The 26,421-nt window shown below is 52.6% G+C and overlaps 3 protein-coding genes across 3 annotated transcripts in view; 2 read left to right on the top strand and 1 right to left on the bottom strand.

The window, feature by feature from the left end:
• SIRT6 (sirtuin 6) overlaps nt 1-26,421 on the bottom strand; it is a 286,565-nt gene that overhangs the window by 71,123 nt on the left and 189,021 nt on the right. The window lies entirely within an intron of this gene.
• The window catches only part of FSD1 (fibronectin type III and SPRY domain containing 1), a 293,078-nt gene that overhangs the window by 216,059 nt on the left and 50,598 nt on the right, over nt 1-26,421 (top strand). The gene's annotated exons all lie outside the window — the stretch shown is intronic.
• YJU2 (YJU2 splicing factor homolog) lies at nt 2,933-24,950 on the top strand. Its single transcript, XM_050770636.1, has 8 exons — nt 2,933-3,034; nt 4,946-5,046; nt 6,744-6,888; nt 9,289-9,423; nt 13,478-13,659; nt 16,492-16,612; nt 22,276-22,426; nt 24,440-24,950. Exons 1-8 carry the CDS (start codon nt 3,011-3,013, stop codon nt 24,550-24,552), a joined length of 972 nt encoding a protein of 323 aa, XP_050626593.1. The 5' UTR covers nt 2,933-3,010; the 3' UTR covers nt 24,553-24,950.

Raw genomic sequence — 26,421 nt, 5'->3', positions numbered from 1 at the left:
AACGATCGTAAAAGCATATATTGCTGCACGATATCAGGACCTCTGGACCTTCCATTGTTGTAGGAGTGCATCCTCCCAGGCATTTGTAAGATGTTTTCTCAATTGTAAACATCTTATGACCCTGGGTCGTGACTGGCAGCAAATGTGCCTTGTTACTTTTAAGATGGAATTGATTTGTGGCCGGGTGTGGTGGCTCATGCCTGTAATCCCAGCCCTTTGGGAGGCAGAGGTGGGCAGATCACCTGAGGTCAGGAGTCCGAGACCTGCCTGGCCAAAATGGCGAAACCTCATCTCTACTAAAAATACAAAAACTAGCCAGATGTGGTGGTGAGTGCCTGTAATCCCAGCTACTTGGGAGGCTGAGGCAGGAGAATCACTTGAACCTGGGAGGCGAAGATTGCCGTGAGCAGAGATCACGCCACTCCACTACAGCCTGGGTGACAGAAGCAGACTCTGTCTCAAAAAAAAAAAAAAAAAAAAAAAAAAAAAATGGAGTTGATTTTAAAATGGTGTCACCCGGCTCTCCTATGCTCCTGTTTCCCTAACATTCTGATCATTCCTCATGCCCTGAAATGACCCTTTTTAATCTATTGTCTGTCTGTCCCATCAGACAGTGATCCCTGTGAGGGCAGGAATCTTGTGTCTTTTCTTTTTTAAAGTAGAGACGGGGTCTTGCTATGTTACCCAGGCTGGTCTTGACCTCCAGGGCTCAATCACTCCTCCCACTTCAGCTTCCCAAAGTGCTGGGATTCCAGAGGTGAGCCACCTTGCCTGGCTGGAGTCTTAGGTCTTGTTGTCTCATGGGTCCGCATTTAGTGAGCAAGTCATCTTGTTAGAGGCATTCGAAGCAGTGACTCCATTTTGAGTAGGGGCTGGGTAAAATAAGGCTGAGACCTACTGGGCTGCATTCCCAGACGATTAAGGCATATTGAGTCACAGGATAAAACAGAAGTTTGGCACAAGATACAGGTCATAAAGACCCTGCTGCCGGGCGTGGTGGCTCAAGCCTGTAATGCCAGCACTTTGGGAGGCTGAGACGCACGGATCACGAGGTCAGGAGATGCAGACCATCCTGGCTAACCCAGTTAAACCCCCTCTCTAGTAAAAAATACAAAGAAAAAAACTAGCCGGGTGAAGTGGTGGGTGCCTGTAGTCCCAGCTGCTCGGGAGGCTGAGGCAGGAGAATGGTGTGAACCTGGGAGGCGGAGCTTGCAGTGAGCTGAGATCCAGCCACTGCACTCCAGCCTGGGTGACAGAGCCAGACTCCGTCTCAAAAAAAAAAAAAAAAAAAAAAAAAAAAAAAAAAGACCTTGCTGATGAAACAGATTGCAGTGAAGAAGCCGGCCGAGACCAAGATGGCAACAAGAATTACCTGTGGTTGTCCTCACTGCTACACTCCCACCAGCGCCATGACGGTTTACAAATACTATGGCAGGCTGGGCGTGGTGGCTCACACCTGTAATCCCAGCACTTTGGGAGGCTGAGGTGAGTGGAACACTTGAGATCAGGAGTTCGAGACCAGCCTGGCCAACATGGGGAAACCCTGTCTCTACTAAAAACACAAAAATTAGCCAGGCATGGTGGAACACGCCTGCAATCACAGCTACTTGGGAGGCTGAGGCAGGAGAATCACTTGAATCCTGGAGGCGGAGGTTGCAGTGAGCCAAGATCGCACCACTGCCCGCTAGCCTGGGCAACAGAGCAAGACTCTTTCTCAAAAGATAAATAAATAAATAAACGATTGCCACAGCAACGTCAAGAAGTTACCCTATATGGTCTAAAAAAGGGAGGTATGAATCATCCACCCCTTGTTTTAGCATATCATCAAGAAATCACCATAAACATGGGCAACCAGCAGCCGTCGGGGATGCTCTGTCCATGGAGTAGCCATTCTTTTATTCATCTACGTTCTAAATAAACTTGCTTTTGCTTTGCACTGTGGACTCGCCCGGAATTCTTTCTTGCACGAGATCCAAGATCCCTCTCTTGGGGTCTGGATCCGGACCCCTTTCCTGGAACAATCTGACATAGAGGAAACGTCCATGAAAGGTGGGGAGGAGGCTGGAGAAGGAATGGGATGGGAAGTCCTCTTTATTTTTATTTATTTATTTATTTATTTTTTTTTTGAGACGGGGTCTCGCTGTGTCACCCAGGCTGGAGTGCAGTGGCGCGATCTCGGCTCACTGCAAGCTCCGCCTCCCGGGTTCACGCCATTCTCCTGCCTCAGCCTCCGAGTATCTGGGACTACAGGCGCCCGCCACCACGCCCGGCTAGTTTTTTGTATTTTTAGTAGAGACGGGGTTTCACCATGTTAGCCAGGATGGTCTCGATATCCTGACTTCGTGATCCACCCGCCTCGGCCTCCCAAAGTACTGGGATTACAGGCTTGAGCCACCGCGCCCGGCCGGGAAGTCCTCTTTAAAGGGAAGGCACAGGTGGGCAATGGAGGGACATTTGGGAGACACTGCGTATGTTTAGGAAGTGGGTTTGGAGCCTGATCTTTAAGTCAATGTCTGTGACTCAAGAGGCGTCCAGGGTCCTCTTAAGTCATCCTATATGTGGCCCCAACCCCATGTGAAAGCTGCGGGCACAGGAACGATGTGTGGATTCCCAGAGCCCAGAATACAAGGCAGGCGCATAATACATATTTGCTGAATAAAAGAATGAAGAACAAGGGCTGTCGCGACCCGCAGCCAGGTCACGTTACAAAATTTTAATGAGCCGCTGCCCGCTTCTAGGGGGCGCAGCGCACTCTACAAAACTCTCCAATTCCGTATGGATCCCGGAACCCTTATTTCACGCTACTCAGGTTGCAACTCCGGAGGGAAGACGCCGGGACTTCCAGCTTGATAGACGGGGATTGGAACCAATGAAAGAAGTCGACTATGTATGCTGCAGCCAATAACAGGATGAAGGAAGTGACGTTTACGGAAGTGAGGCTTCCGTCGGACAAGCTTGGTACTTAGGCTTAGCATTTCTCAGGTGCTTGCGAGGTGATTAGGAGGCAAAGATGTCGGAGCGAAAAGTATTAAACGTAAGTGTTGGGCGACTGGGGCTTTCCAATCGGAGCGGGACATCCCGGAACTCCGGGAGAGGGAGGAGCTTCCTGGTATCTCTTCTTTGGAACCCTTCTTTCCCAACGGCCCTCCATGGGATGGGGCTTCCCAGACTCTTCCCCAGACTCCTCCCCATCGCCTTCCGTGGGGGGTGGGCCTTCGCTAAGTCTTCCCTTCCGGGCAGGGGTGTAGCCATCACCTGTGGGGCGTGGCTTGGGCTTTTACCCAATCACTTCACCAGATAGGGTTTTTCCCGGAGGGAATGATCCAATCATGTTATCTGGGGGCGGGGCTTCCTTAAAATACTGGCGGTCTTGTGCCAACTTTTTGAGGGGCGTGGCCGTATGAAGCCCTGCCCCTCTTGGGGCCTGTAGCCAATCGTGTTCTTTGGAGAGGGGTGTGTGTGTTTGTTTTTGTTGGGGTCTGGTCATGCAGATACTCTCTGCCTGACAGTGGCCAAGATTCCAGACTTCCAGAAGAAAAGCAGAGGTTCAGTATAAACCATAGTGTTGGCACAGTTCTGTTTTTTTGTTTTTTGAGACTGAGTTTTGCTCTTGCTGCCCGGGCTGGAGTGCAGTGGCACGTTCTTGGCTCATTGCAGCTTCTGCCTCCTGGGTTCAAGCGATTCTCCTGCTTCAGCCTTCTGAGTAGCTGGGATTACAGGTGCCCGCCACCACACCCGGCTAATTTTTGTTTTGTATTTTAGTAGAGATGAGGTTTCACCATGTTGCCCAGGGTGGTTTCGAACTCCTGAGCTCAGGCAATTCGCCCACCTCAGCCTCCCAAAGTGCTGGGATTACAGGCGTGAGCCACCGTGCCCGGCCGCACGCAGGTCTTTCTAGGAGAGCGGTCCCAGGCTTGCTGTAGGAACTCCTGGGAAACAGGAGCCCCGGGATACAAAGGCAGTGTGAGTATGGATTATGACAGATAACTCTACTGCACCACTGGAAAATAAAGCACTTTGTGTTTGAAGCACCTGCTGGGTACCAGACACTGCAAAGAGCAGTTTATCCCCCTTGCCTCAAGGAACCTGTGTAAAGACTCTTGGAGACAGAAGACAATGTGCCCGTTTCACAGAGGAGTAAACTGAGCCCCGCAGGTTTCAGCTACTTAGGATTCAGATCCAGGGACATGACTGTGTAGGAAACGATGTAGTATAGTAATTGGGAGGCTGAGCTAACAGTGTCCTGGTTTAACCTCTACAGAGTTGCTGGGGAGTTGGGACACCTTGGGGAACTCAGTCTCCTGCCGGAACAACAGAAGCACTAAGCAAAGCTTAACCTCTACAAAGGGCAGGGTATGGGGCCTCACACATGTAATACCAGCACTTTGGGAGGCCAAGGAAGGTGGATCACCTGAGGTCAGGAGTTCAAGACCAGACTGGCCAACATGGTGAAACACCATCTCTACTAAAAATACAAAAATTAGCTGGGTGTGGTGGTGGGTGGCTGTAATCCCAGCTACTCGGGAGGCTGAGGCTGAGGCAGGAGAATCGCTTGAACCCGGGAGGCGGAGTTTTGCAGTGAGCTGAGATCACGGCACTACACTCCAGCCTGGGTAACAAGAGCAAAACTCCGTCTCAAAGCAAAAACAAACAAAAAAACTGGCTTTTTAGAGCTTCCCGTGTAGATAACATTTCATGTGTATTGTCGTGACTGGTATTTAGGAGAATCAAATGCATCCTGTATGTCTCCACTGAGAGAGAGTCAGGAAGCTTGTGCCTGGCCTCCCTCCGACTGTACTGAGTCCTGCCAGTCCTCTCTGCCTATCGCAGAACCTAGGGTGGGCTTGGGGACCCCCGACACAGCTCCCCAGAGCCCCTTCCCTCTGCCATGTCCTGCCCCTGCTTCTGAAAATAACTCCCCCAATGTTTCCTTCCTCCCCCGCAGAAATACTACCCGCCGGACTTTGACCCGTCAAAGATCCCCAAACTCAAGCTCCCCAAAGACCGGCAGTACGTGGTGCGGCTGATGGCCCCCTTCAACATGAGGTGAGCACCCCCCGCGAGACCCTACACACCAGCCGTGGCTGAAGGACGCAGTGCCTGACATCGACAGAGGTGATTCGTCCTGTGTTCAGACCAGATCACTGGTCCTGGCTCAGACATTGACCACTCTGGCCCTCCTTCGCCTCACCATTTGGAATTAAGCTCTGGACCTTTTAGAACCTCCGCCTCCGCCAGTGCCTGCCTTGAGATCTTGGTGGTTAGTAAACATATGAGCAGAGAGGATAGGACCCCACAGAGTTGCAGCCCCATAGATATATTTCAGCTTCTCCAACAGCCAAGTTCATCCTATCCCAGGGTCTTTGCACACACTGCTGCCCCTGCTTGGAACTCTCTCCCTCTACTTTCTTTCTTTTGTTGTTGTTGTTGTTGAGACAGAGTCTTGCTATGTTGCCCAGGCTGGAGTGCAGTGGTGTGATCTCGGCTCACTGCAACCTCCACCTCCCGGCTTCAAGCGATTCTCCTGCCTCAGCCTCCTGAGTAACGGGGATTACAGGTGTGCGCCACCATGCTCGGCTAATTTTTGTATTTTCAGTAGTGTTGGGGTTTCACCACGTTGGCCAGGCTGGTCTCAAACTCCTGACCTCAGGTGATCTGCCCTCCTCGGCCTCCCAAAGTGCTGTGATTGCAGGCATGAGCTACCACGCCTGGCTTTCTCCTTCTACTTACACGTGGTGGGCTCCTCTTGTCTGCCATAGGTCATGGCTCCAATCTCACCCCCTCCGGGAGGCCTCCATTGTCCCCACTCACGGTACCCACATCTTGCCCTTTGTAGCACTTTAGAATTATTGTATTTCACCAACTCTAAACCCCACACCTCTTCATGCTGTAGCGTATCTGAAATCACACACCTGACGAGGAAAGAGCCATCTGGGTCAGTGAAATCTGGTTCATGCCCATGTGTTGATGGCCTGTCTGCGCCTCCCCCTCCTTCATTCATTTATTCATTCAGCTCTCATTTATTGGGCACCTGCTGTGTGCCAGGGTCTGTACTGGGCACTAGAAACAAAGTCCCTGGCCTCATGGAGCCCGCAGTCTACTGGGAAGTGGAGATCATTGGTAGTCAGGCAGGTGCACGGGCCCCGGAAGTCAGGCAGGAGAGGGAGCCCCTGGGGCAGTGGCGGAGGAGGGAGGGCTGTAGGTAGCGGGGGTGGTCAGGGCGACATCAGGCAAATTGCTGATGGCACTGAGGTCTGAGGATGAAGGGCGTCACCGGCCATGGGACCGTAGGAGCAAAGGCCTTGAGCTGGGACTGAGCGGGGGGTGTTTGCAGGCTCAGACAGGAGGCAGGCGTGCTGGGCTGGGGAGCAGAGCCCCGAGTAGGAGCGGAAGAGGGAGGTGGGGCGGCATTTTTCTGTGCAGCGTCTTTCCTCCTGGGGGGTGGGATGCCCCGTAAACACCAAGATTGCTTCTAGCAGTGCATGACAGGCAGGCGTCACCTACTCCGGGGGCTTCCCAAGCAGGCGACCCTTGGACCGAGCCCCAGAAAGATATGAATGAGAACACAAAGCTCTCAGGTAGAACAAATTTGGACACAGGGTGGGGCAGCCTGCCTCGTGAAGGAGGAAGCTCCCCGTCGCTGGAGGCAAGCAAGCAGTGATCTTGCAGGATGCCGCAGGGACAGCCCACCAGTGGGAGCCAGAGTTCCAAGACAGCTCGCTCCCCTACATCCCGCCCCGCAGGTGTAAGACGTGCGGAGAATACATCTACAAGGGGAAGAAATTCAACGCTCGGAAGGAGACGGTGCAGAACGAGGTCTACCTGGGCCTGCCCATCTTCCGCTTCTACATCAAGTGCACGCGCTGCCTGGCAGAGATCACCTTCAAGGTAGACGAGACGGCCAGCCAAGCCGGTCCCTCTCTCCCAGCACACCTCAGATCAGGGCAGGCCCTGGGGTTCCTTACTCCGATCCTCTCCATGCAGGGAATCTTATTTCAGTTTATCCCCAATTAACAGACAACAGTTTGGGGGAGATGTTCATGGCAGCATTCTATATAAAGGCAAAAAAACAGAAGCGACCTAGATAGATAATAATAAGGCATGAGAAGAACAAATTAGCTTGCAGGCTGGGCACGGCTCATACCTGTAATCCCAGCACTTTGGGAGGCCAAGGCAGGTGGATTGCCTGAGGTCAGAAGTTCAAGACCACCCTAGCCAACATGGCAAAATGCCGTCTCTACTAAAAATACAAAAATTACTGCGCATGGTGGCGGACTATAATCCCAGTTACTCAAGAGGCTGAGGCAGGAGAATCGCTTGAACCTGGGAGGCAGAGGTTACAGTGAGCAAAGATTGCACCGCTGCACTCCAGCCTGGGCGACAGAGTGAGACTCCATCTGAAAAAAAAAAGCCGGGCACAGTGGCTCATGCCTATAATCCCAGCAGGTTGGGAGGCCAAGGCAGGAAAGAGAGCCCCTGAGGTCAGGAGTTCAAGACCAGCCTGGCCAACATTGTGAAACCCTGTCTCTACTAAAAATACAAAAACAAGCCGGGCGTGGTGGCTCTTGCCTGTAATCCCAGGTACTTGGGAGACCAAAGCAGGAGAATTGCTTAAACCCGGGAGGCAGAGCTTGCAGTGAGCCAAGATTGCGCCATTGCATTCCAGCCAGTGTAACAAAGTGAAACTCCGTGTCAAAAAAAAAAAAAATTAGCATGCAATGGAATATTACGCAGCCAATAAAAATCACAATTTGACTTTTAATTGTTACCCTGAGGATTTGAGGAAAGGCTGAAGAGAACTTAAAATTTTCTCTTCCTATGCTTAAGTACTCTTTGAGTACTTTTTTGCCATAAACTTTCTTTCTTTGATTAAAAAAAACATTTTGGGCTGGGCACAGTGGCTCACAGCTATAATTGCAGCACTTTGGGAGGCCAAGGCAAGCAGATCAGTTGAGGTCAGGAGTTCGAGACCAGCTTGGGCAACATGGCGAAACCGTGTCTCTACCAAAAAGAAATGTAAAAATTAGCCAGGTGTGGTGATGCATACCTGTAGTCCCAGCTACTCGGGAGGCTAAGGTGAGAGGATCACTTGAACCCAGGAGGCTGAGGTTGCAGTGAGCCATGATCCTGCCACCGCACTCCAGCCTGGGCAACAGAGCGAGACCCTCTCCCAAAAAAACCAAAAAAACGGCCGGGCGCGGTGGCTCCAGCCTGTAATCCCAGCACTTTGGGAGGTCGAGACGGGCGGATCACGAGGTCGGGAGATCGAGACCATCCTGGCTAACACAGTGAAACCTCGTCTCTACTAAAAATACAAAAACTTAGCCGGGCGAGGTGGCAGGCGCCTGTAATCCCAGCTACTCGGGAGGCTGAGGCAGGAGAATGGCGTAAACCCGGGAGGCGGAGCTTGCAGTGAGCTGAGATCCGGCCACTGCACTCCAGCCTGGGTGACAGAGCGAGACTCCGTCTCAAAAAAAAAAAAAAAAAAAAAAAAAAACCAAAAAAACGTAGTGTTACTATTAGCATTTAGACCGAAGGTAGATTTCAGTTTTTCTGCTAATGTCACTTTTCTGTTCCAGTGTGTAATTGAAGATACCAGGGTGTATTTAGCCTCTTTGTTCAATAAACAATAACAGGGGCATGCTCTATACATATTCGTACATAGGGTTTATAATCAAAGAAAAGGTGTTAATAAATACAAAGGGCAGAAATCACAACATGTGCAGAGCCTTGGAGATCTTTTTTTTTTTTTTTTTTTTTGAGACAGGGTTCCACCTTGTAGCCAAGGCTGGAATGCAGTGTCACAATCTCAGCTCAGTGTAACCTCAACCTCCCAGGTTCATGCGATTCTCATACCCCAGCCTCCAGAGTAGCTGGGATTACAGGCATGTACCACCTTGCCCTGCCTAATTTTTGTATTTTTAGTAGAGACGGGGTTTCGCCATGTTGACCAGGCTGGTCTTGAATGCCTGACTTCCAGTGATCTGCCCGCCTTGTTGGAGATTTTATTTGCAGTCATGTTGAGGGTAGGGAGTGGAGGCTGCGGGGAGGCAGTGGGCAGATGAGAAGAGTCTTAAAGTCCATGCCAGGGCGTTGGGCATTTTTGCCCAAGGAGATGGGAGGAGCACTAGAAAGAAATCTCACCGGCCAAAGCAATAAGACAAGAAAAAGAAAAGGTAGTAGAACCAGTAAAAATCAGAGACTAGGGGCCCTGAACTGCTGGCGCTGCTTTAGAAGATTCCGGTGCCTGGGGATGTAGGAGCTGATGTCTGTCTATCTTCCCCCCAGACAGACCCTGAAAACACAGACTACACCATGGAGCACGGAGCCACGCGGAATTTCCAGGCTGAGAAGCTCCTGGAGGAGGAGGAGAAGAGGGTGCAGAAGGAGCGGGAGGATGAGGAGCTGAACAACCCCATGAAGGTGAGTTGGGGGCCGTGCAGATGTTCATGAGCACTGTGTGTGTGTGGGGGTGCATGTGTGTGCTGGGGAGTGTGCCCTTCCTGCCTCAGGTCCCCAAGGAAGGAAGATGGGGTGGGGGACGTGGTTGGCAAAACTTCAAGATGTCCCCAGGAGGCCAGGCATAGTGGCTCATGCCTGTAATCTTAGCACTTTGGGAGGCTGAGGTGGGAGGATCACTTGAGGTCAGTAGTCCTAGACCAGCCTGGCCAACATGGAAAACCCTGTTTCTACGAAAATTTTAAAAAATTAACACTGGCCGGGCGCGGTGGCTCAAGCCTGTAATCCCAGCACTTTGGGAGGCCAAGATGGGCGGATCACGAGGTCAGGAGATCGAGACTATCCTGGCTAACACGGTGAAACCCTGTCTCTACTAAAAAAATACAAAAAAACTAGCCGGGCGAGGTGGCGGGCGCCTGTAGTCCCAGCTACTCGGGAGGCTGAGGCAGGAGAATGGCGTAAACCCAGGAGGTGGAGCTTGTAGTGAGCTGAGATCCGGCCACTGCACTCCAGCCTGGGCGACAGAGCGAGACTCCGTCTCAAAAAAAAAAAAAAAAAAAAAAAAAAAAAAAAACACTGGGTGCTGTGGCTCACGCCTATAATCTCAGCACTTTGGGAGGAAGCCAAGGTGGGCAGGTCATGAGGTCAGGGGTTTGAGACCAGCCTGACCAACATGGTGAAACCCTGTCTCTACTAAAAATACAAAAATTAGCTGGGCGTGGTGGCGCGCTTCTGAAATCACAGCTAGTCAGGAGGCTGAGGCAGGAGAATCACTTGGACCGGGGAGGCGGATGTTGCAGGGAGCCAAGATGGTGTCACTGCACTCCAACCTGGGTGACAGAGTGAGACTCTGTCTCAAAAACAAAAAAAAGTTTAGTCAAGCATGGTGGTGCATGCCTGTAATCCCAGCTACTTGGGAGGCTGAGGCAGGAGAATCGTTTGAACCTGGGAGGCAGAGGTTGCAGTGAGCTGAGATCACATCACTGCACTCCAGCCTGGGCAGCAAAGCAAGACTCCATCTGAAAAAAAAAAAAAAAAAAGAAATTATGTTCACTTCCAATAGGACAATTTTGTTTTTTCTCAGAAATAATAAAATGAGCCAGGCATAGTGGCTTGAACGTGTAGTCCCAGCTACTTTAGGGGTTGAGACGGGAGGATCACTTGAGTCTAGGAGTCCAAGACCAGCCTGGGCAACATAGTGAGACTCTGTCGTTATGAAACATTAAAAAATTAGCCCAGTGCTGGCCAGGCACGGTGACTCACACCTGTAATACCAGCATTTTGGGAGGCTGAGGCAGGTGGATCACGAGGTCAGGAGTTCAAGACCAGCCTGGCCAAGATGGTGAAACACCATCTCTACTAAAAATACAAAAAATTAACCGGGCATGGTGGCAGGCACCTGTAATCCCAGCTACTTGGGAGGCTGAGGCAGAGAATTGCTTGAACTCAGGAGACAGAGGTTGCAGTGAGCTGAGATCATGCCATTGCACTCCAGCCTGGGCGACAGAGCAAGACTCTGTCTCAAAAAAAAAAAAAAAAATTAGCCAGGTGCTTTGGGAGGCCGAGGCAGGTGGATCACCTGAGGTCAGGAGTTCAAGACCAGCCTGACCAACACGGCAAAACCCTGTCTCTACTAAATATACAAAAATTAGCCGGTCATAGTGGCCCATGTCTATAATCCCAGCTACTCAGGAGGGTGAGGCAGGAGAATTGCTTGAACCCAGGAGGTGGAGGTTGCAGTGAGCCGAGATCACGCCATTGCACTCCAGCCTGGGCGACAAGAGTAAAACTCTATCTCAACAATAACAACAACAAAAATTAGGCAGGTGCACTGGTGTGCACCTGTGGTCCCACCTATTGGGGGGCTGAGGCAGGAGGATCACTTAAGCCCAGGAAGTTGAGGCTGCAGTGAGCTATGATCATACCACTGCACTCCAGCCTGGGAGGCAGAGCCAGACTGTCACTAAAATATATATATATACACACACACACACACACATATATATACACATACATATACACACACATACGTATATACATGTGTATATATAATAAATTTTAAATGACTGTTCCCTGCTGTCCCGTCCTGCTTCCCTATTTCCCATCCATTCCTATCTATTCCTAGACCCACCCACCTTTGCCAAATGTGAGTTTTCTGAGCAAGCCACATCAGAGCAGATCCAACATTTTCTATGGCCATGTGGAACAACTGGGAGGGAAATGAGCCTTGGCGAGGGTTTGGTGTGTGCCTGGGCCTGTCGCACTGCTGTCTGCGTGTGAATTTAGTTACACTGACAGCAAGGGGCTCTTACCCTGGTATTAGTCAGCTATTGCTACATAACAGGTTATCCCAAAACTTAGTGACTTAAAACAACAAACATTTATCATCCCACAGTTTCTGAGTGTCAGGCATCCAGAAGTAACTGAGCTGGATGGTTGTGGCTTAGGAGCTCCCATGAGGTTGCAGTCAAGGTGTTGGCCAGGGCAGTATCATCTGAAGGCTGGACTGGGGCTGGAGGAGCCACTCACAAACTGGCTCCCTCTACTGGCTGTTGGCTGTCGGCCTCAGTTCCTCACTGTGTGGGGAGCTGCTTGAGCATCCTCACAACATGGCTGCTGCCTACCCCAGAGCACGTGACCCAAGAGTGAGAGCAAGGAGGAAGCCTTGTGCTTTTACTTCCTAGTCGCAGAAGTTAATATGTCGTCACTTCTGTCATATTTCATTAGAGCCAGCCCCTGCTCAAGGGGAGGGGAGTCACCTCCACCCCTTAGAAGGAGGAGCATCAGAGTTTGTGGACGTATTTTTAAACTGTCAGAATTGCCATTTTCCAAAGGGCAAATACGACAAGGTCACAGCACTGGGAAGCAGCCAGGCGGGATTCACTCCCAGCCCTGCCTGGCTCCTCAGGGGCCTGTGGCCGCCAGACTTGCCTCCCTCAGCCTCAGTTTCCTTTTCTGTAAAATAGGGGTTGTTAGGATTAAATGAGATGGCATATGGAAACATCTTAGCCCAGGGCCCAGTGTACAGTAGGTGCTCAGTTTGTCTTTTACAATTTTTCCTTTTTATTATTGTTTTTGAGATGGAGTCTCACTCTGTCACCCAGGCTGGAATGCATTGGCATGATCTCAGCTCACTGCAACCTCTGCCTCCCGGGTTCAAGTGATTCTGCTGCCTCAGCCTCCCAAGTAGCTGGGATTACAGGTGTGTGCCACTACGCCTGGTTAATTTTTGTATTTTTATTTTTATTTATTTATGTTTTTGAGATGGAGTCTCACTGTCACCCAGGTTGGGGTGCATCAGTGCAATCTCGGCTCACTGCAACCTCTGCCTCCTGGGTTCAAACAATTCTCCTGCCTCAGCCTCCCAAGAAGCTGGGATTACAGGCACATGCCACTACGCCCGACTAATTTTTGTATTTTTAATAGAGATGGGGTTTCGTCATGTTGGCCAGACTGGTCTCGAACTCCTGACCTCAAGTGATCCGCCCGCCTCAGCCTCCCAAAGTGCTGGGATTACAGGCGTGACCAATAACACCCAGCCTGTATTTTTAGTAGAGATGGGGTTTCACCATGTTGGCCAGGCTGGTCTCGAACTCCTGACCTCAGGTGATCCGCCCCTGCCCCCCCCGGCTTCCCAAAATGCTGGGATTACAGACATGAGCCACCGCGCCTGGCCAAATTTTTCTTTATTATTCTTACTGAAAGATGGCACCAGGCCGGAAATCCAGGCCACCTGAGTCCAGAGCCAGCCTCTTTCCACCCCACCCTGTCCAGGGGCTCAGATCCTGGCTCCACCACTGCTCAGCCCCATGTGGTCACTTTCCCTCCCCAGACCTGAATGTTCTCACCTGTGAAATGGACACAGAGCTCTGGGCGTGGGCAGGGGGTTCCCTGAGCAGGATGGAAACATGTGGGTAGGGGATTCCTCCCTTGGCCCGTGGTGGCCCGCGAGGCCGGGCAGGATTTGCCCCGGGGTGTGATCCCCATGCACTCAGCCCCACCACCCTGCCCCCACCAGGTGCTGGAGAACCGGACCAAGGACTCCAAGCTGGAGATGGAGGTGCTAGAGAACCTCCAGGAGCTGAAAGACCTGAACCAGCGGCAGGCACACGTGGACTTTGAGGCCATGCTGCGGCAGCACCGCCTGTCCGAGGAGGAGCGGCGGAGGCAGGAGCAGGAAGAGGACGAGCAGGAGACCGCGTGAGTCTGGGCCGGTCCCACCCAGCCCCACCTCACAGCCTCTGCACTGGCAGGCGCTGCCTCTGCCCCAAACCCTTCCCCTGCTCTCTGCAGTGTCGCCTTTTCAGGGACCCCTTTCCCACAGCCAATCTCACTTTCTCCCTTGTGGCGTCTGTCTCAGGGGTCCCCAGCCCACTGCCAGGCACGGTGACTCAGCACGTGGTCACCCGCATGACTGCGGTTTGTCACAGTGAGAGGACACAGCAGATTCAGCAAAGGGAAAAGGCATTTGGGATGTGTTGGGGGCCGGGACTTCCAGATCCTCTCCTGGTGCAGCTTCGCAGGACGCGCCTCATCCCCCAGCCCGAGCTGGGAGGACTCGAGAGAGGCGCCATCCCCAGGAAAGCTCCTAGAGACCCAGCGTGGGGTTCCTATGGGAGGTCCCACAGGCCCCGCTGCCTGGCCCATGCCGGGATTCCAGACTCGACAGGAAAACAGGGCTCCGGCATAAACCATGGTGTTTGCCGGAACAGCTGAGGCCCCAGAGCCCGTCCCATCCATGAGGGTGGGAGGTCCCCCGCACAGGCTCCCAGACACCCACCAAGGGCCACCCTCACCAGCCGCCTTCTGAGGACACAGCCTCAGGCCTCCCGGGTGAACACTCTTCTTTTCTTTGAGACAGGGTGTTGCCGTGTCACCCACGCTGGAGTGCAGTACTGCAGCCATAGCTCATTGTAGCCTCCATCTCCCAGGCTCAGGCATTCCTCCTGCCTCAGCCTCCTGGGTAGCTGGGACCACAGGGGCACATTACCATGCCCAGCTAACTGTTTTTATTTTTGTAGACGGGACCTCGCTATGTTGGCCAGGCTGGTCTTGAACTCCCGGCCTCAAGCGATCCTCCCGCCTCAGCCTCCCGAAGTGCTGGATGACAGGTGTGAGCCCCTGCGGCTGGCTGGTGAATGCCTTTGACGCCGACCACCTCTGAGCCCACATGCTGATCCCCTCCTTTCCTGGTACCTCGTCTCCCCTCCGTCCTTTAGAATCTGAGCTGTAAGGACAGGGATGTGGTGGCCTCTCCTGCATCCCCAGGGCTTCCAGCAGGTTTGGGTTTATGGTAGGTTCCTCATCAGTGCATAATTGGTGCACAGATCAGCGATGCCGTGCAGAACAGTGTTGCGAGCCTGCATTCATCCCGTACCTTCCGGGCGCCGGGCGCGGCTCTAACCTCACTACCCACACAGCCCTGGGAGTCAGTGTGATTTTCGTCATGGGCAGGAGGGCTGAGGTCCAGGGAGGTCCAGACATGGGCCCCACCAAGATGACCCTCCAGGCTCCATCCAGACAGGCTGGTTCCAGCATCCAGGCGCTTAACCCCACCACTGCCCTCAATGGACATGGAAAAGTTAATGTAAAAATGTAGAAGGGGCCAGGCACGGGGCCTCCTGCCCCCCATCCCGCACTGTGGGAGGCCGAGGTGGACGGATCACCTGAGGTCAGGAGTTTGAGTCCAGCCTGGCCAGCATGGCCAAGGGCCATCTGTACTAAAAATACAAAAACAAATTAGCTGGGCGTGGTGGTGGATGCCTGTAATCCTAGCTGCTCCGGAGGCTGAGACAGGAGAATTGCCTGAACCCAGGAGGCGGAGGTTACAGTGAGCCAAGGTGGTGCCGCTGAACTCCAGCCTGGGCGACAGAGCAAGATTACGTCTAAAAAAAAGTTAAAAATTAAAAAGCAGACTGGGTGCGGTGGTTCACGCCCGTAATCCCAGCACTTTGGGAGGCCGAGGCGGGCGATCACCTGAGGTCAGGAGTTTGAGACCAGCCTGGCTAACATGGAGAAACCCCACCTCTACTAAAAATACAAAAATTAGCTGGACATGGTGGTGCCTGCCTGTAGTCCCAGCTACTTGGGAGGCTGAGGCTGGAGAATTGCTTGAATCCAGAAGGTGGAGGTTGCAGTGAGCCAAGATCGCACTACTGCACTCCAGCCTGGGCGACAGAGAAAGACTCCATCTCAAAAAAACACACACACACACACACACACACACAAATTAGCCAGGCATGGTGGCAGGCACCTGTAGTCCCAGCTACTCGGGAGGCTGAGGCAGGAGAATCGCTTCAACCCAGGAGACAGAGGTTGCGGTGAGCCAAGATTGCCCCACTGCACTCCAGCCTGGGCCACAGAGCGAGACTTTGTCTCAAAAATTAAATGCAATGAAAATTAATGAGGCATAGGGACACACGCCTGTGGACCCAGCTACTCAGGAAGCTGCGTGGGGAGGATCACTTGAGCCCAGGAGGTGGAAGTTGCAGTGAGCTATGATTGTGCCACTGCACCCCGCCTTGGGTGACAGAGTGAGACCTTGTGTCTTTTGTTGTTGTTTTTAGACAGAGTCTCGCTCTGTCGCCCAGGCTGGAGTGCAGTGGCGCGACCTCGGCTCACTGCAAGCTCCGCCTCCCGGGTTCACGCCATTCTCCTGCCTCAGCCTCCCGAGTAGCTGGGACTACAGGCGCCTGCCACCGTGCCCGGCTAATTTTTTGTATTTTTAGTAGAGACGGAGTTTCACCGTGTTAGCCAGGATGGTCTCGATCTCCTGACCTCGTGATTCACCCGCCTCGGCCTCCCAAAGTGCTGGGGTTACAGGCGTGAGCCACCGCGCCCGGCCTAGACCTTGTCTCTTTAAAAAAAAAAAAAAAAGACAGTAATCTGTGTGCCCCCACTCCCTCCCACCCCTGCTCACTGAGGACAGAAAGAGATCTCTGGGCACCCAGGCCCCTCGCCACCCCAGCAGGCGCATCCCAGGCCCTGTTCCCCGTGCAGAGCACGTCCAGGTTCCCATCTTCCATCCCACAGAGCCCTGTTGGAGGAAGCCAGAAAGCGAAGGCTGCTGGAGGACTCCGACTCAGAGGATGAGGCTGCCCCCGCGCCCCTGCAGCCAGCCCTTCGGCCCAACCCCACCGCCATCCTGGACGAGGTGAGGGGGGCTGCCTGAGTCCCGGGGACTCCCAGGTGAACTAGGGATAACTGAAGCCAGGGGTCAGCTTGACTTTTTCTTTTGTTTGTTTGTTTGTTTGTTTGTTTGTTTGAGACAGAGTCTTGCTCTATCACCAGGCTGGAGTGCAGTGGCACAATCTCGGTTCACTGCAACCTCCGCCTCCCAGGTTTAAGTGATTCTCCTGCCTCAGCCTCCCAAGTAGCTGGGACTACAGGCGCCCACCACCACACCCGGCTCATTTTTTGTATTTTTAGTAGAGACGGGGTTTCACCATGTTGGGCAGGATGGTCTCAATCTCTTGTCCTCGTGATATGCCTGCCTCGGCCTTCCAAAGTGTTGGGATTTCAGGCCTGAGCCACTGTACCCAGCCAGAGCTTGACTTTTTCTTAAAAGGCCAGTCTGCATCCTAACTCCTCCACTGTGTGGCTATAGCCCAAAACAACCATGATCAGGTGTAAATAAGTGGGCGTTGCCTGGTGCCAATAAAAGCTTTATTTATAGGGTGGGTGCAGTGGCTCTTGCCTGTAATCCCAGCATTTTGTGAGGCCAAGGCAGGAGGATCGCTTGAGGCCGGGAGTTTGAGACCAGCCTGGGCAACAAAGTGAGACCCTTTCTTTACAAAATTACAAAAATTAGTCATGGGTGGTGGTGCATGTCTGTGGTCCCAGCTACTTGAGAGACTGAGGCAGGAGGACTGCTGGAGCCCAGAAGGTCAAGGCTACAGTGAGCTGTATCAGTGTCACTGAACTCCAGCCTGAGCAAGAGTGAGACCCTGTCTAAAATAAATAAAAATTAAGGCTGAGTACAGTGGCTCACGCTTATTAATCCCAGCTACTCGGGAGGCTGAGGCAGGAGAATCGCTTGAACCTGGGAGGCGGAGGTTGCAGCGAGCCAAGATCGTGCCACTGCACTCCAGCCTGGGTGACAGAGTGAGACTCTGTCTCAAAAAAAAACTTAATTTACTAAAACCTGTGCCAGGCCTATGGGTCTGTAATTTGCCAACCCCTGTTTAAGCTGCTGAAATAAGGGAATGTAAAGAAAGAACATAGAAGTTTATTTCTCAATCATGTAAGAGCCCTGGGCTGACACTCTAGGACTTCCAGGCAGCTCTGCTCCATGGAGCCATTCAGGGATTCAGGCTCCTTCCTTCTCCTGGAGCACGGCTTCCTGCGCTGTGTTCACAGCTGGCTCAGAGCACCTTCAGGGTCTGGTTGTGGGAAGGCAAAAGGTGCGTGGAGGACCACTCAGCCTCAGATGCGGCCCAGCTCAGTTCTTCTCTCATGCCATAGGCCACAGCACAGGCACAAGGCCCCATCTGGCTGCGAAGGAAACTGAGATGCGTCCTCCAGCTGGTCTGTGCCTGGCTGTGCTGCTAACTAGAACGAAGGGAGGCCGGGCGCCGTGGCTTAAAGTGCTATAATCCCAGTACTTTGGGAGGCTGAGGCAGGCAGATCATCTGACATCAGGAGTTCAAGACTGGCCTGGCCAACATGGGGAAACGCCATTTCTACTAAAAATACAAAAATTAGCCGGGCATGGTGGTGCATGCCTGTAATCCCAGTTACTCGGGAGGCTGAGGCAGGAGAATCACTTGAACCTGGGAGCACAGGTTGCAGTGAGCCGAGATTGCACCATTACTCTCCAGCCTGGGTGAAAGAGTGAGACTCCATCTCAAAAAACAAAAAAAGAAGGGGGGCAGGATCTTTGGCAGATGACCAGCATTTTCCACCACAGCTGACTCATCCAAGGTGGCCTCAGCCACTCTGGTTTGTTCATTGAAGAAGGTGGTAAAAGTAGGGGCTCATAAACCAATAACACAGACACACAGAAACGATTGTTCTTTTTTTTTTTTTTTTTTTTTTTTTAAACACAGAGTCTTGCTCTGTTGCCCAGGCTGGAGTGCAGTGGTGCAGTCCCAGCTCGTTACAGCCTCAACCTCCTGGGCTCAAGCAATCCTCCCACCTCAGTCTCCTGAGTAGGTGGGACCACAGGCACACATCACCATGCCTGACTAATTTTTCTTTTCTTTTTTCTTTTTTTAGACAGTTTCACTCTTGTTGCCCAGGCTGGAGTGCAGTGGTGTAATCTTGGCTCGCTGCAACCTTCGCCCCCCGGGTTCAAGCGATTCTTCTGCCTCAGCCTCCCAAGTAGCTGGGATTACAGGTGCCTGCCACCATGCCTGGCTAATTTTTGTATTTTTTTTTTTTTTTGAGACGGAGTCTCGCTCTGTTGCCCAGGCTGGAGTGCAGTGGCGCGATCTCGGCTCACTGCAAGCTCCGCCTCCCGGGTTCACGCCATTCTCCTGCCTCAGCCTTCCGAGTAGCTGGGACTACAGGCACCCACCACTACGCCCGGCTAATTTTTTTGTCCTTTTTGGTAGAGATGGGGTTTCATCATGTTAGCCAGGCTGATCTCGAACTCCTGACCTCAGGTGATTCAACTGCCTCGGCCTCCCAAAGTGCTGGGATTACAGGCGTGAGCCACTGCGCCTGGCCCCTAATTTTTCAAATTGTTTTTGCAGAGATGCGGTCTGGCTGTGTTGCCCAGGCTGGTCTCCTGCTCCTGGCCTCCAGCAGTTCTCCTGCCTTGGCCTCTAAAGGCACAGGGATTACAGGCATCAGCCACCATGGCTGACCCCAAGACAGTTTTCTAAAAGATCCTTTCTTTGAAGCTATATCCCCTGATTCGAGTTCTCACACTGTGGTTCTTGCATAAACCACTCCCAGAATTCATTGTCTACTACTTCCTCTCTCTTTTTTTTTTAAAATGAATCAACAGAGTAAAGCTACTTTGAAAGCAGTCCAACCTTTTATGATGTATTCCCTCAGTCTTGTGCCTGTACCTGATTTTATCGCAGGTGTTTTATTTGGTTTTACATGATACACCTTCATCAAGACTTTTCAAACCTTCACCCTAACTTTTATAGGAAGGAATATCTCCACACTTGCATTTTCTTGGTTTATTTTAGAGATGAGGTCTTGCTCTGTCACCCAGGCTAGAGTGCAGTGATGTGATCACAGCTCACGGCAGCCTCCAACTCCTGGGGTCACATGATCCTCCCACCTCAGCCTCTCACATAGCTGGGACTACAAGTGCATGCCACCACAGCCAGCTCATTTTTAATTTTCTTTTCTTTTTTTTTTTTTTTTTTTTTTTTTTTTTTTGAGACGGAGTCTGGCTCTGTCGTCCAGGCTGGAGTGCAGTGGCCAGATCTCAGCTCACTGCAAGCTCCGCCTCCCGGGTTTATGCCATTCTCCTGCCTCAGCCTCCCGAGTAGCTGGGACTACAGGCGCCCGCCACCTCGCCCGGCTAGTTTTTTGTATTTTTTAGTAGAGACGGGGTTTCACCATGTTAGCCAGGATGGTCTCGATCTCCTGACCTCGTGATTCGCCCGTCTCGGCCTCCCAAAGTGCTGGGATTACAGGCTTGAGCCACCGCGCCCGGCCTTTTTTTTTTTTTTTTATTAGAGATGAGTCTGTATGTTGTCCAGGCTGGTCTCAAACTCCTGTCTTCAAGCAGTCCTCCCACCTTGGCCTCCCAATCCTTCGTTTAGTTTAATGATGATGAGTACCACCTGTAGAAACAGGTTTGGGAACTAACCTAGGTATCTTATTTTTATTTTTGAGACGGTCTCGTTCTTTCGCCCAGGCTGGAGTGCAGTGGCACAGTCTCCGCTCACTGCAAGCTCCGCCTCCCAGGCTAAAGTAATTGTCCTGCCTTAGCCTCCTCAGTAGCTGGGATTACGGGCGTGTGCTGCCACACCTGGCTGTTTTGTATTTTATTTTTATTAATAAAGTGACAGGGTTTCACCGTGTTGACCAAGCTGGTCTTGAACTCCTGACCTCAAGTGGTCCACCCGCCCCAGCCTCCCAAAGTGTTGGAATTACAGGTGTGCGCCACTGCACCTGGCCATCTGTGCCTTTTGACTTGTTTTCCTGGTTCTAACATCAGCCCAGAGCCACGACTTTTTTTTTTTTTGAGACAGAGTCTCGCCCTGTCACCCAGGCTGGAGTGCAGTGGCACAATCTCAGCTCACTGCAACCTCCACCTCCCAGGTTCAAGCGATTCTCCTGCCTCAGTCTCCCGAGTAGCTGGGATTACAGGCATGTGCCACCAAGCCTGGCTAATTTCTTGTATTTATAGTAGAGATGGGGTTTCACTGTGTTAGCCAGGATGGTCTCGATCTGACCTCGTGATCCACCCACCTTGGCCTCCCAAAGTGCCAGGATTAGAGGCGTGAGCCACCGCACCCGGCCCAGAGCCACAACTTTAAGGAGGCCTCTCCACCACCTTAGCAGTGGCCGCCCCTCACACCATCGGCTTGGCACTCAAGGCCTCTGCCCATTCTCCATCCCACATAACCTGCCCTGGCACTTCCTGAATCACACGGTGACTTCTCATCACACCTTTACCTGTGCCATTCCCCTTACCTGGGATGCCCCCTTTTCCTTCTCGCTTGGTGAACTCCTACCCACCCTTCAATACCCAATGCAAGACACCCTTCCTTTGAGAAGCTCATCCTCACAATTCAAGCTCATGCCCCCTGGCTTCTCTCTCACCCAGATGGATGTAGTCCTGCGTGTTGGTCTCCTTGTTCCTCTCCCTCCCCACAGTGAGCTCCGTGAGGGTAGAGCACCCATTGGGACTTCCTTAACCCAGTGGTTACCACTTCCTCTATTTAAACATAAAACAGATTAAAGAGGCCAGATGCAGTGGCTCACGCCTATCATCCCAGCTCTTTGGAACGCTGAGATGGGAGGATTGCTTGAGCCAGGAGTTCGAGACCAGCCCGGGTAACAGAGTGAGACCCTGTCTCTATAAAAATTAAAAATGTTAGCCCGGCATGGTGGCGTGCACCTGCAGGAGGCTAAGTCAGGAGAATCGCTTGAGCCCAGGAGTTCGAGGCTGCAATGAGCTATGTATGATTGCACCACTGCACTCCAGCCTGGGCAATAGAGTGAGACCTTCTCCAAAAAAAAATTTAATAAATAAAATAGATTAACAGGTCCCTTCTGTTCCAGTGAAGGAACTGGAAGTCTTTTCTATCTGCCCCTAACTCTTTCCCAAGGCGGCTTCCTCCATTTTCATGCGTTCTCTCAAGTACATTGAGCACCTCCTTGTGCCAGGAACTGTTTGTGGCACCACAGAGCCAGCAGTGGGGAAGACAGGAGCTCACGGCAGAGCTGGCGAGAGAGTTATAACAGCCAGCAGAGGGCACTGTGGGCACTGTGAGCGTGGACATGCAGCCTGCATGTGAGCTTGAACCATGATGGGCTTCTCAGGAGGGGTGTCTTGTGTTGGGTATTGAAGGGTGAGTAGGAGTTCACCAAGTGAGTGCATGGAAAAGGGGCCATCCCTGGTGAAGGGAATAGCATAGGTAAAGGCGTGGAGATGAGAATTCACAGTATGATTCAGGAAGTGCCAGGGCAGGCTATGTGGGATGGAGAATGGACAGAGACCTTGAGTGCCAAGCCTGGGGCAGTGGGGAGCCATAGAGGAGTTTAGAGCAGAGGAGGAACATGGTCAGTGCAGCCAGCAGTGGAAGAGTGTGCATGGGGCAGTGAGCAGGGGTTGAGGGCAGAGGGGCCTGACTGGGCCCTGGATCCGGGCCAGACCCCCACACATGTCCCCATCACCTGCAGGCCCCAAAGCCCAAGAGGAAGGTGGAGGTCTGGGAGCAGAGCGTTGGCAGCCTGGGCAGCCGGCCCCCGCTGTCGAGGCTGGTCGTGGTGAAGAAGGCAAAGGCCGACCTGGACTGCGGCAATGGGCAGCCTCAGGCGGCCCCCGCCCCAGGTAAGGTCACAAGAGTTCCCAGAGCCGGGCGCGGTTTCCATAGTGACCTCCAGGTGGTGGCAGCGCTCCCTGTGCAATTACAGAAGCTTCATGGGGTGGGTTGAGGGTGGCCTGCAACCCCCACAGGACCAATTAGTGGAGTGAGCAGAGAAGGCGGGCAGCTTATTTTTGTCTTTTTTCTTTCTTTCTTTTTTTTTTTTTTGAGTCAGTCTTGCCCTGTTTCCCAGGCTGGAGTGCAGTGGTGCCATCTCGGCTCACTGCAACCTCCGCCTTCCCGGTTCAAGCAGTTCTCTGCCTCAGCCTCCCAAGTAGCTGGAACTACAGCACCACACCCGGCGAATCTTTTGTATTATTAGTAGAGACGGGGTTTCTTCATGTTGGTCAGGCTGGTCTTGAACTCCCGACCTCAGGTGATCTAGTCACCTCGGCCTCCCAGAGTGCTGGGATTACAGGTGTGAGCCACCGCGCCCGGCCTCTTTTTGTCTTTCAATTACAAAAAGAGCCAGTGCTTGCTTTTAAAGCCCAAATCCTGTGGGAATGTATAAAATCAATGTTGAATCCGTGTTTCCCTGCCCAGCCTTCGCTGCCAGCAGGTGCCAGGATCCCCCGTCCCACCTCCGGGGCTGTCTGTATGGCATGTGTGTCTCTGTTGTCACACACCTGGTGCTCTGTAGGGACGAGAGTCCCACACCCCCAGCCCTGGGGGATGGAGGATGGGAGTGGGGTCAGCATTGCCAGGTGGTTAAGACCAGAATTCAGAGCCAAGCATCCGGGGGGCAGGTACTTTGCACCCCTACCTGCTTGTCCTATGGCCTTGGCCAAGGGACTTTCCCCCCAGCGGGGCCTCAGTGTCGTGTCCTGTAAAATGCAGCCAAGGGGACCTACCTCACGTAGGTAGAGTCGGCTCCCGGTTTGGGTTGATTCCGTGAGCGGTGGCACTTGAGTAGACCCTGGCACACGACGAGACTGTGAGACATTTGAGACATTTTTATCAGTGCTGGTAAAAATTATGCCGTCTGGGCCGGGCGCGGTGGCTCAAGCCTGTAATCCCAGCACTTTGGGAGGCCGAGGCGGGCGGATCACAAGGTCAGAAGATCGAGACCACAGTGAAACCCCGTCTCTACTAAAAATACAAAAAATTAGCAGGGCGAGGTGGCGGGCGCCTGTAGTCCCAGCTACTCAGGAGGCTGAGGCAGGAGAATGGCGGGAACCCGGGAGGCGGAGCTTGCAGTGAGCTGAGATCACGCCACTGCACTCCAGCCTGGGCAACAGCGTGACTCAAAAAAAAAAAAAAAAAAAAAAAAAAAAAATTATGCCGTCTGGCCAGGCGCAGTAGCTCACACCTGTAATCCCAGCACTTTGGGAGGCCAAGACCGGCGGATCACTTGAGGTCAGGAGTTCAAGACCAGCCTGGCCAACATCATGAAACCCCATCTCTACTAAAATTAGCCAAGCATGGTGGCGGGTGCCTGTAATCCTAGCTACTTGGGAGGCTGAGGCAGGAGAATTTCTTGAATCTGGGAAGCGGAGGTTGCACTGAGCCAAGATCGCGCCACTGCACTCTAGCCTGGGTGACAGAGCGAGACTCCGTCTCAAAAAAAAAAAAATTATCCCATTTGTCAGAGGAAAAGACCGAGAGTCAGAGTGGCTTTCACAGCTGGGCATAGAATCTGCCCCTCTTAATTGCATTAGTATGATTTTTCCTAAGGTGATTAAGTCCACAGTGACTGGACTTTGAACTTTGCGCCATTTCCATTTTTGACAGTGCACGTTGCCTGCCTGGGCAGGGTTTGCATGGGCCATTGTTCGGAAGCGAAGCTGTTGAGTCCCAGGTGTGCAGACGTAAATCTGCGATGGGTCCCATCAGGTGCCATCCGGAAAGGCCAGGCCATTCACATGCTGTCGCCTCTGGGCTTTGCAAACCTGCAGAGGTGGCCGGTCCTGTGCTCCAGGCCTTGTCCCTGGCCCGTCTGCTCTGGAGCTGAGATGAGCTAACTCTCCCTCTCCCCCCAGGAGCCCCGCAGAGCAGGAAGGAGGCCGACCCTGCACCCCCGACGCCTGGCGCGTCCTCCCTGAGCCAGCTGGGTGCGTACCTGGACAGTGACGACAGCAACGGCAGCAACTGAGCCCTCCTAGGACCCCTGCCCTGGGTCAGGGCCACACATCCAGCTTCAGCCACATTGAGGCCAGCGTTGCTGGTGGTCGGGGCAGGAGGCCTTGGCGTAACCGGAGACCCTATAGACAAGTGCCAGCGTGCTCCAAGCACGTAGGGCCAACAGGGACCTCAACCCCGGGAGGTCGCTTCTCTCTGCCCTCACCAGCCTCTCAACACATCGGGGACACCTGCTGCTCCTGCCTCCACCTGTCACCATGCTTAGGGCTGCAGTATCCCTAGTGCGTCTCAGATTCCAACACTACTTCAGGGTGTCAGTGTCTGGGGCACTGGGCGAGCCCACTGGCCTCTAGACGGCCTCATCTCTTCCTTCCACAAACTGTCTAGAACCAATAAAAGGAAATCTGCCAACCGCCCGGGCCCCTTCTCTCTCCCAGAGTCTGAGGAGGCCCCAGGACAAGGCTCTGTTAGCACAATTCGAGGGGCATTCACAGAGGTTTGTTTTTTGAGACAGGATCTAACTCTTGCCCCGGCTGGAGTGCAGTAGCGTATTCTTGGCTCACTGCAGCCTTGAACTTCCGAGCTCAGGTGATCCTCCCTCCTCAGTCTCGTGAGTCGCTGGAACCTCAGGTGTGTGCCACCATTCCTGGCTAACTTTTTGTATATTTAGAAGAGACTGGGTTTCGCCATGTTGCCCAGGTTGATCTTGAATTCATGGGCTCAAGCGATCTTCCTGCCTCGGCCTCACAAAGTGCTGGGGTCACAGGCATGAGCCCAGATATTTATATTTAGTTGTCGCCTAAGTGTGCCCAGGCTTACCATCTGGGCTTTTTTTGTTTTCTTTTATTTTATTTTATTTATTTATTTTTTTTGAGACGGAGTCTCGCTCTGTCGCCCAGGCTGGAGTGCAGTGGCGCGATCTCAGCTCACTGCAAGCTCCGCCTCCCGGGTTCACGCCATTCTCCTGCCTCAGCCTCCCGAGTAGCTGGGACTACAGACGCCCACAACCGCGCCCGGCTAATTTTTTGTATTTTTAGTAGAGACGGGGTTTCACCGTGGTCTCGATCTCCTGACCTTGTGATCCGCCTGCCTCGGCCTCCCAAAGTGCTGGGATTACAGGCATGAGCCACCGCGCCCGGCCTTGTTTTCTTTTATTTATCTTTTTTCTTTTATTTATTTTTTTTCTTTCTTTACGTTTATTTTTATTTATTTTTTTTTTTTTTTGGAGATGAAGTCTCGCTCTCGTCTCCTAGGCTGGAGTGCAGTGGTGCGATCTTGGCTCACTGCAACCTCCACCTCCCGGGTTCAAGCAGTCCTCCTGCCTCAGGCTCCCGAGTAGCTGGGATTACAGCCACCTGCCACCACACTCTGCTAACTTTTGTATTTTTAGTAGAGACGGGGTTTCACCATGTTGGCCTGGCTGGTCTCGAACTCCTGACCTCAGGTGATCCGCCTGCCTTGGCCTCCCAAAGTGCTGGAATTACATGTGTGAGCCACCATGCCTGGCCTTTCTTTCTTTCTTTCTTTAAAAAAAACAAATTGAGAAACAGGGTCTGGCCATGTTGCCCAGTCTGGACTCAACCTCCTGTCCTCAACCAACCCTCCTGCCTCAGTCCCCTAAAATCCTAGGATTACAGGAACATGCCGCAGTTCCTATCCTGGGCCTAGCTTCCCTCACCCAACCCCCACCTTTTTCATGCAGGATCTTGGTCTTTCACCAAGGCTGGAGTGCAGTGGTATAGTCACAGCTCACTGCAGCCTCAATCTCCCAGGCTCAAGTGATCCTCCCACCTCAGCCTCCCAGGTAGCTGGGACTAGAGGCAGAGCCACCACACCTACCTAATTTTTAAATTTTTTTTCTTTTTTTTCTTTTTCTTTCTTT

This window comes from Macaca thibetana, chromosome 19 (genome assembly GCF_024542745.1).
Source record: "Macaca thibetana thibetana isolate TM-01 chromosome 19, ASM2454274v1, whole genome shotgun sequence".
Classification (NCBI taxonomy): Eukaryota; Metazoa; Chordata; class Mammalia; order Primates; family Cercopithecidae; genus Macaca; species Macaca thibetana.
The sequence above is the reverse complement of the archived record's forward strand: the minus strand, read 5'-3'. Positions and strand labels throughout refer to the sequence as shown.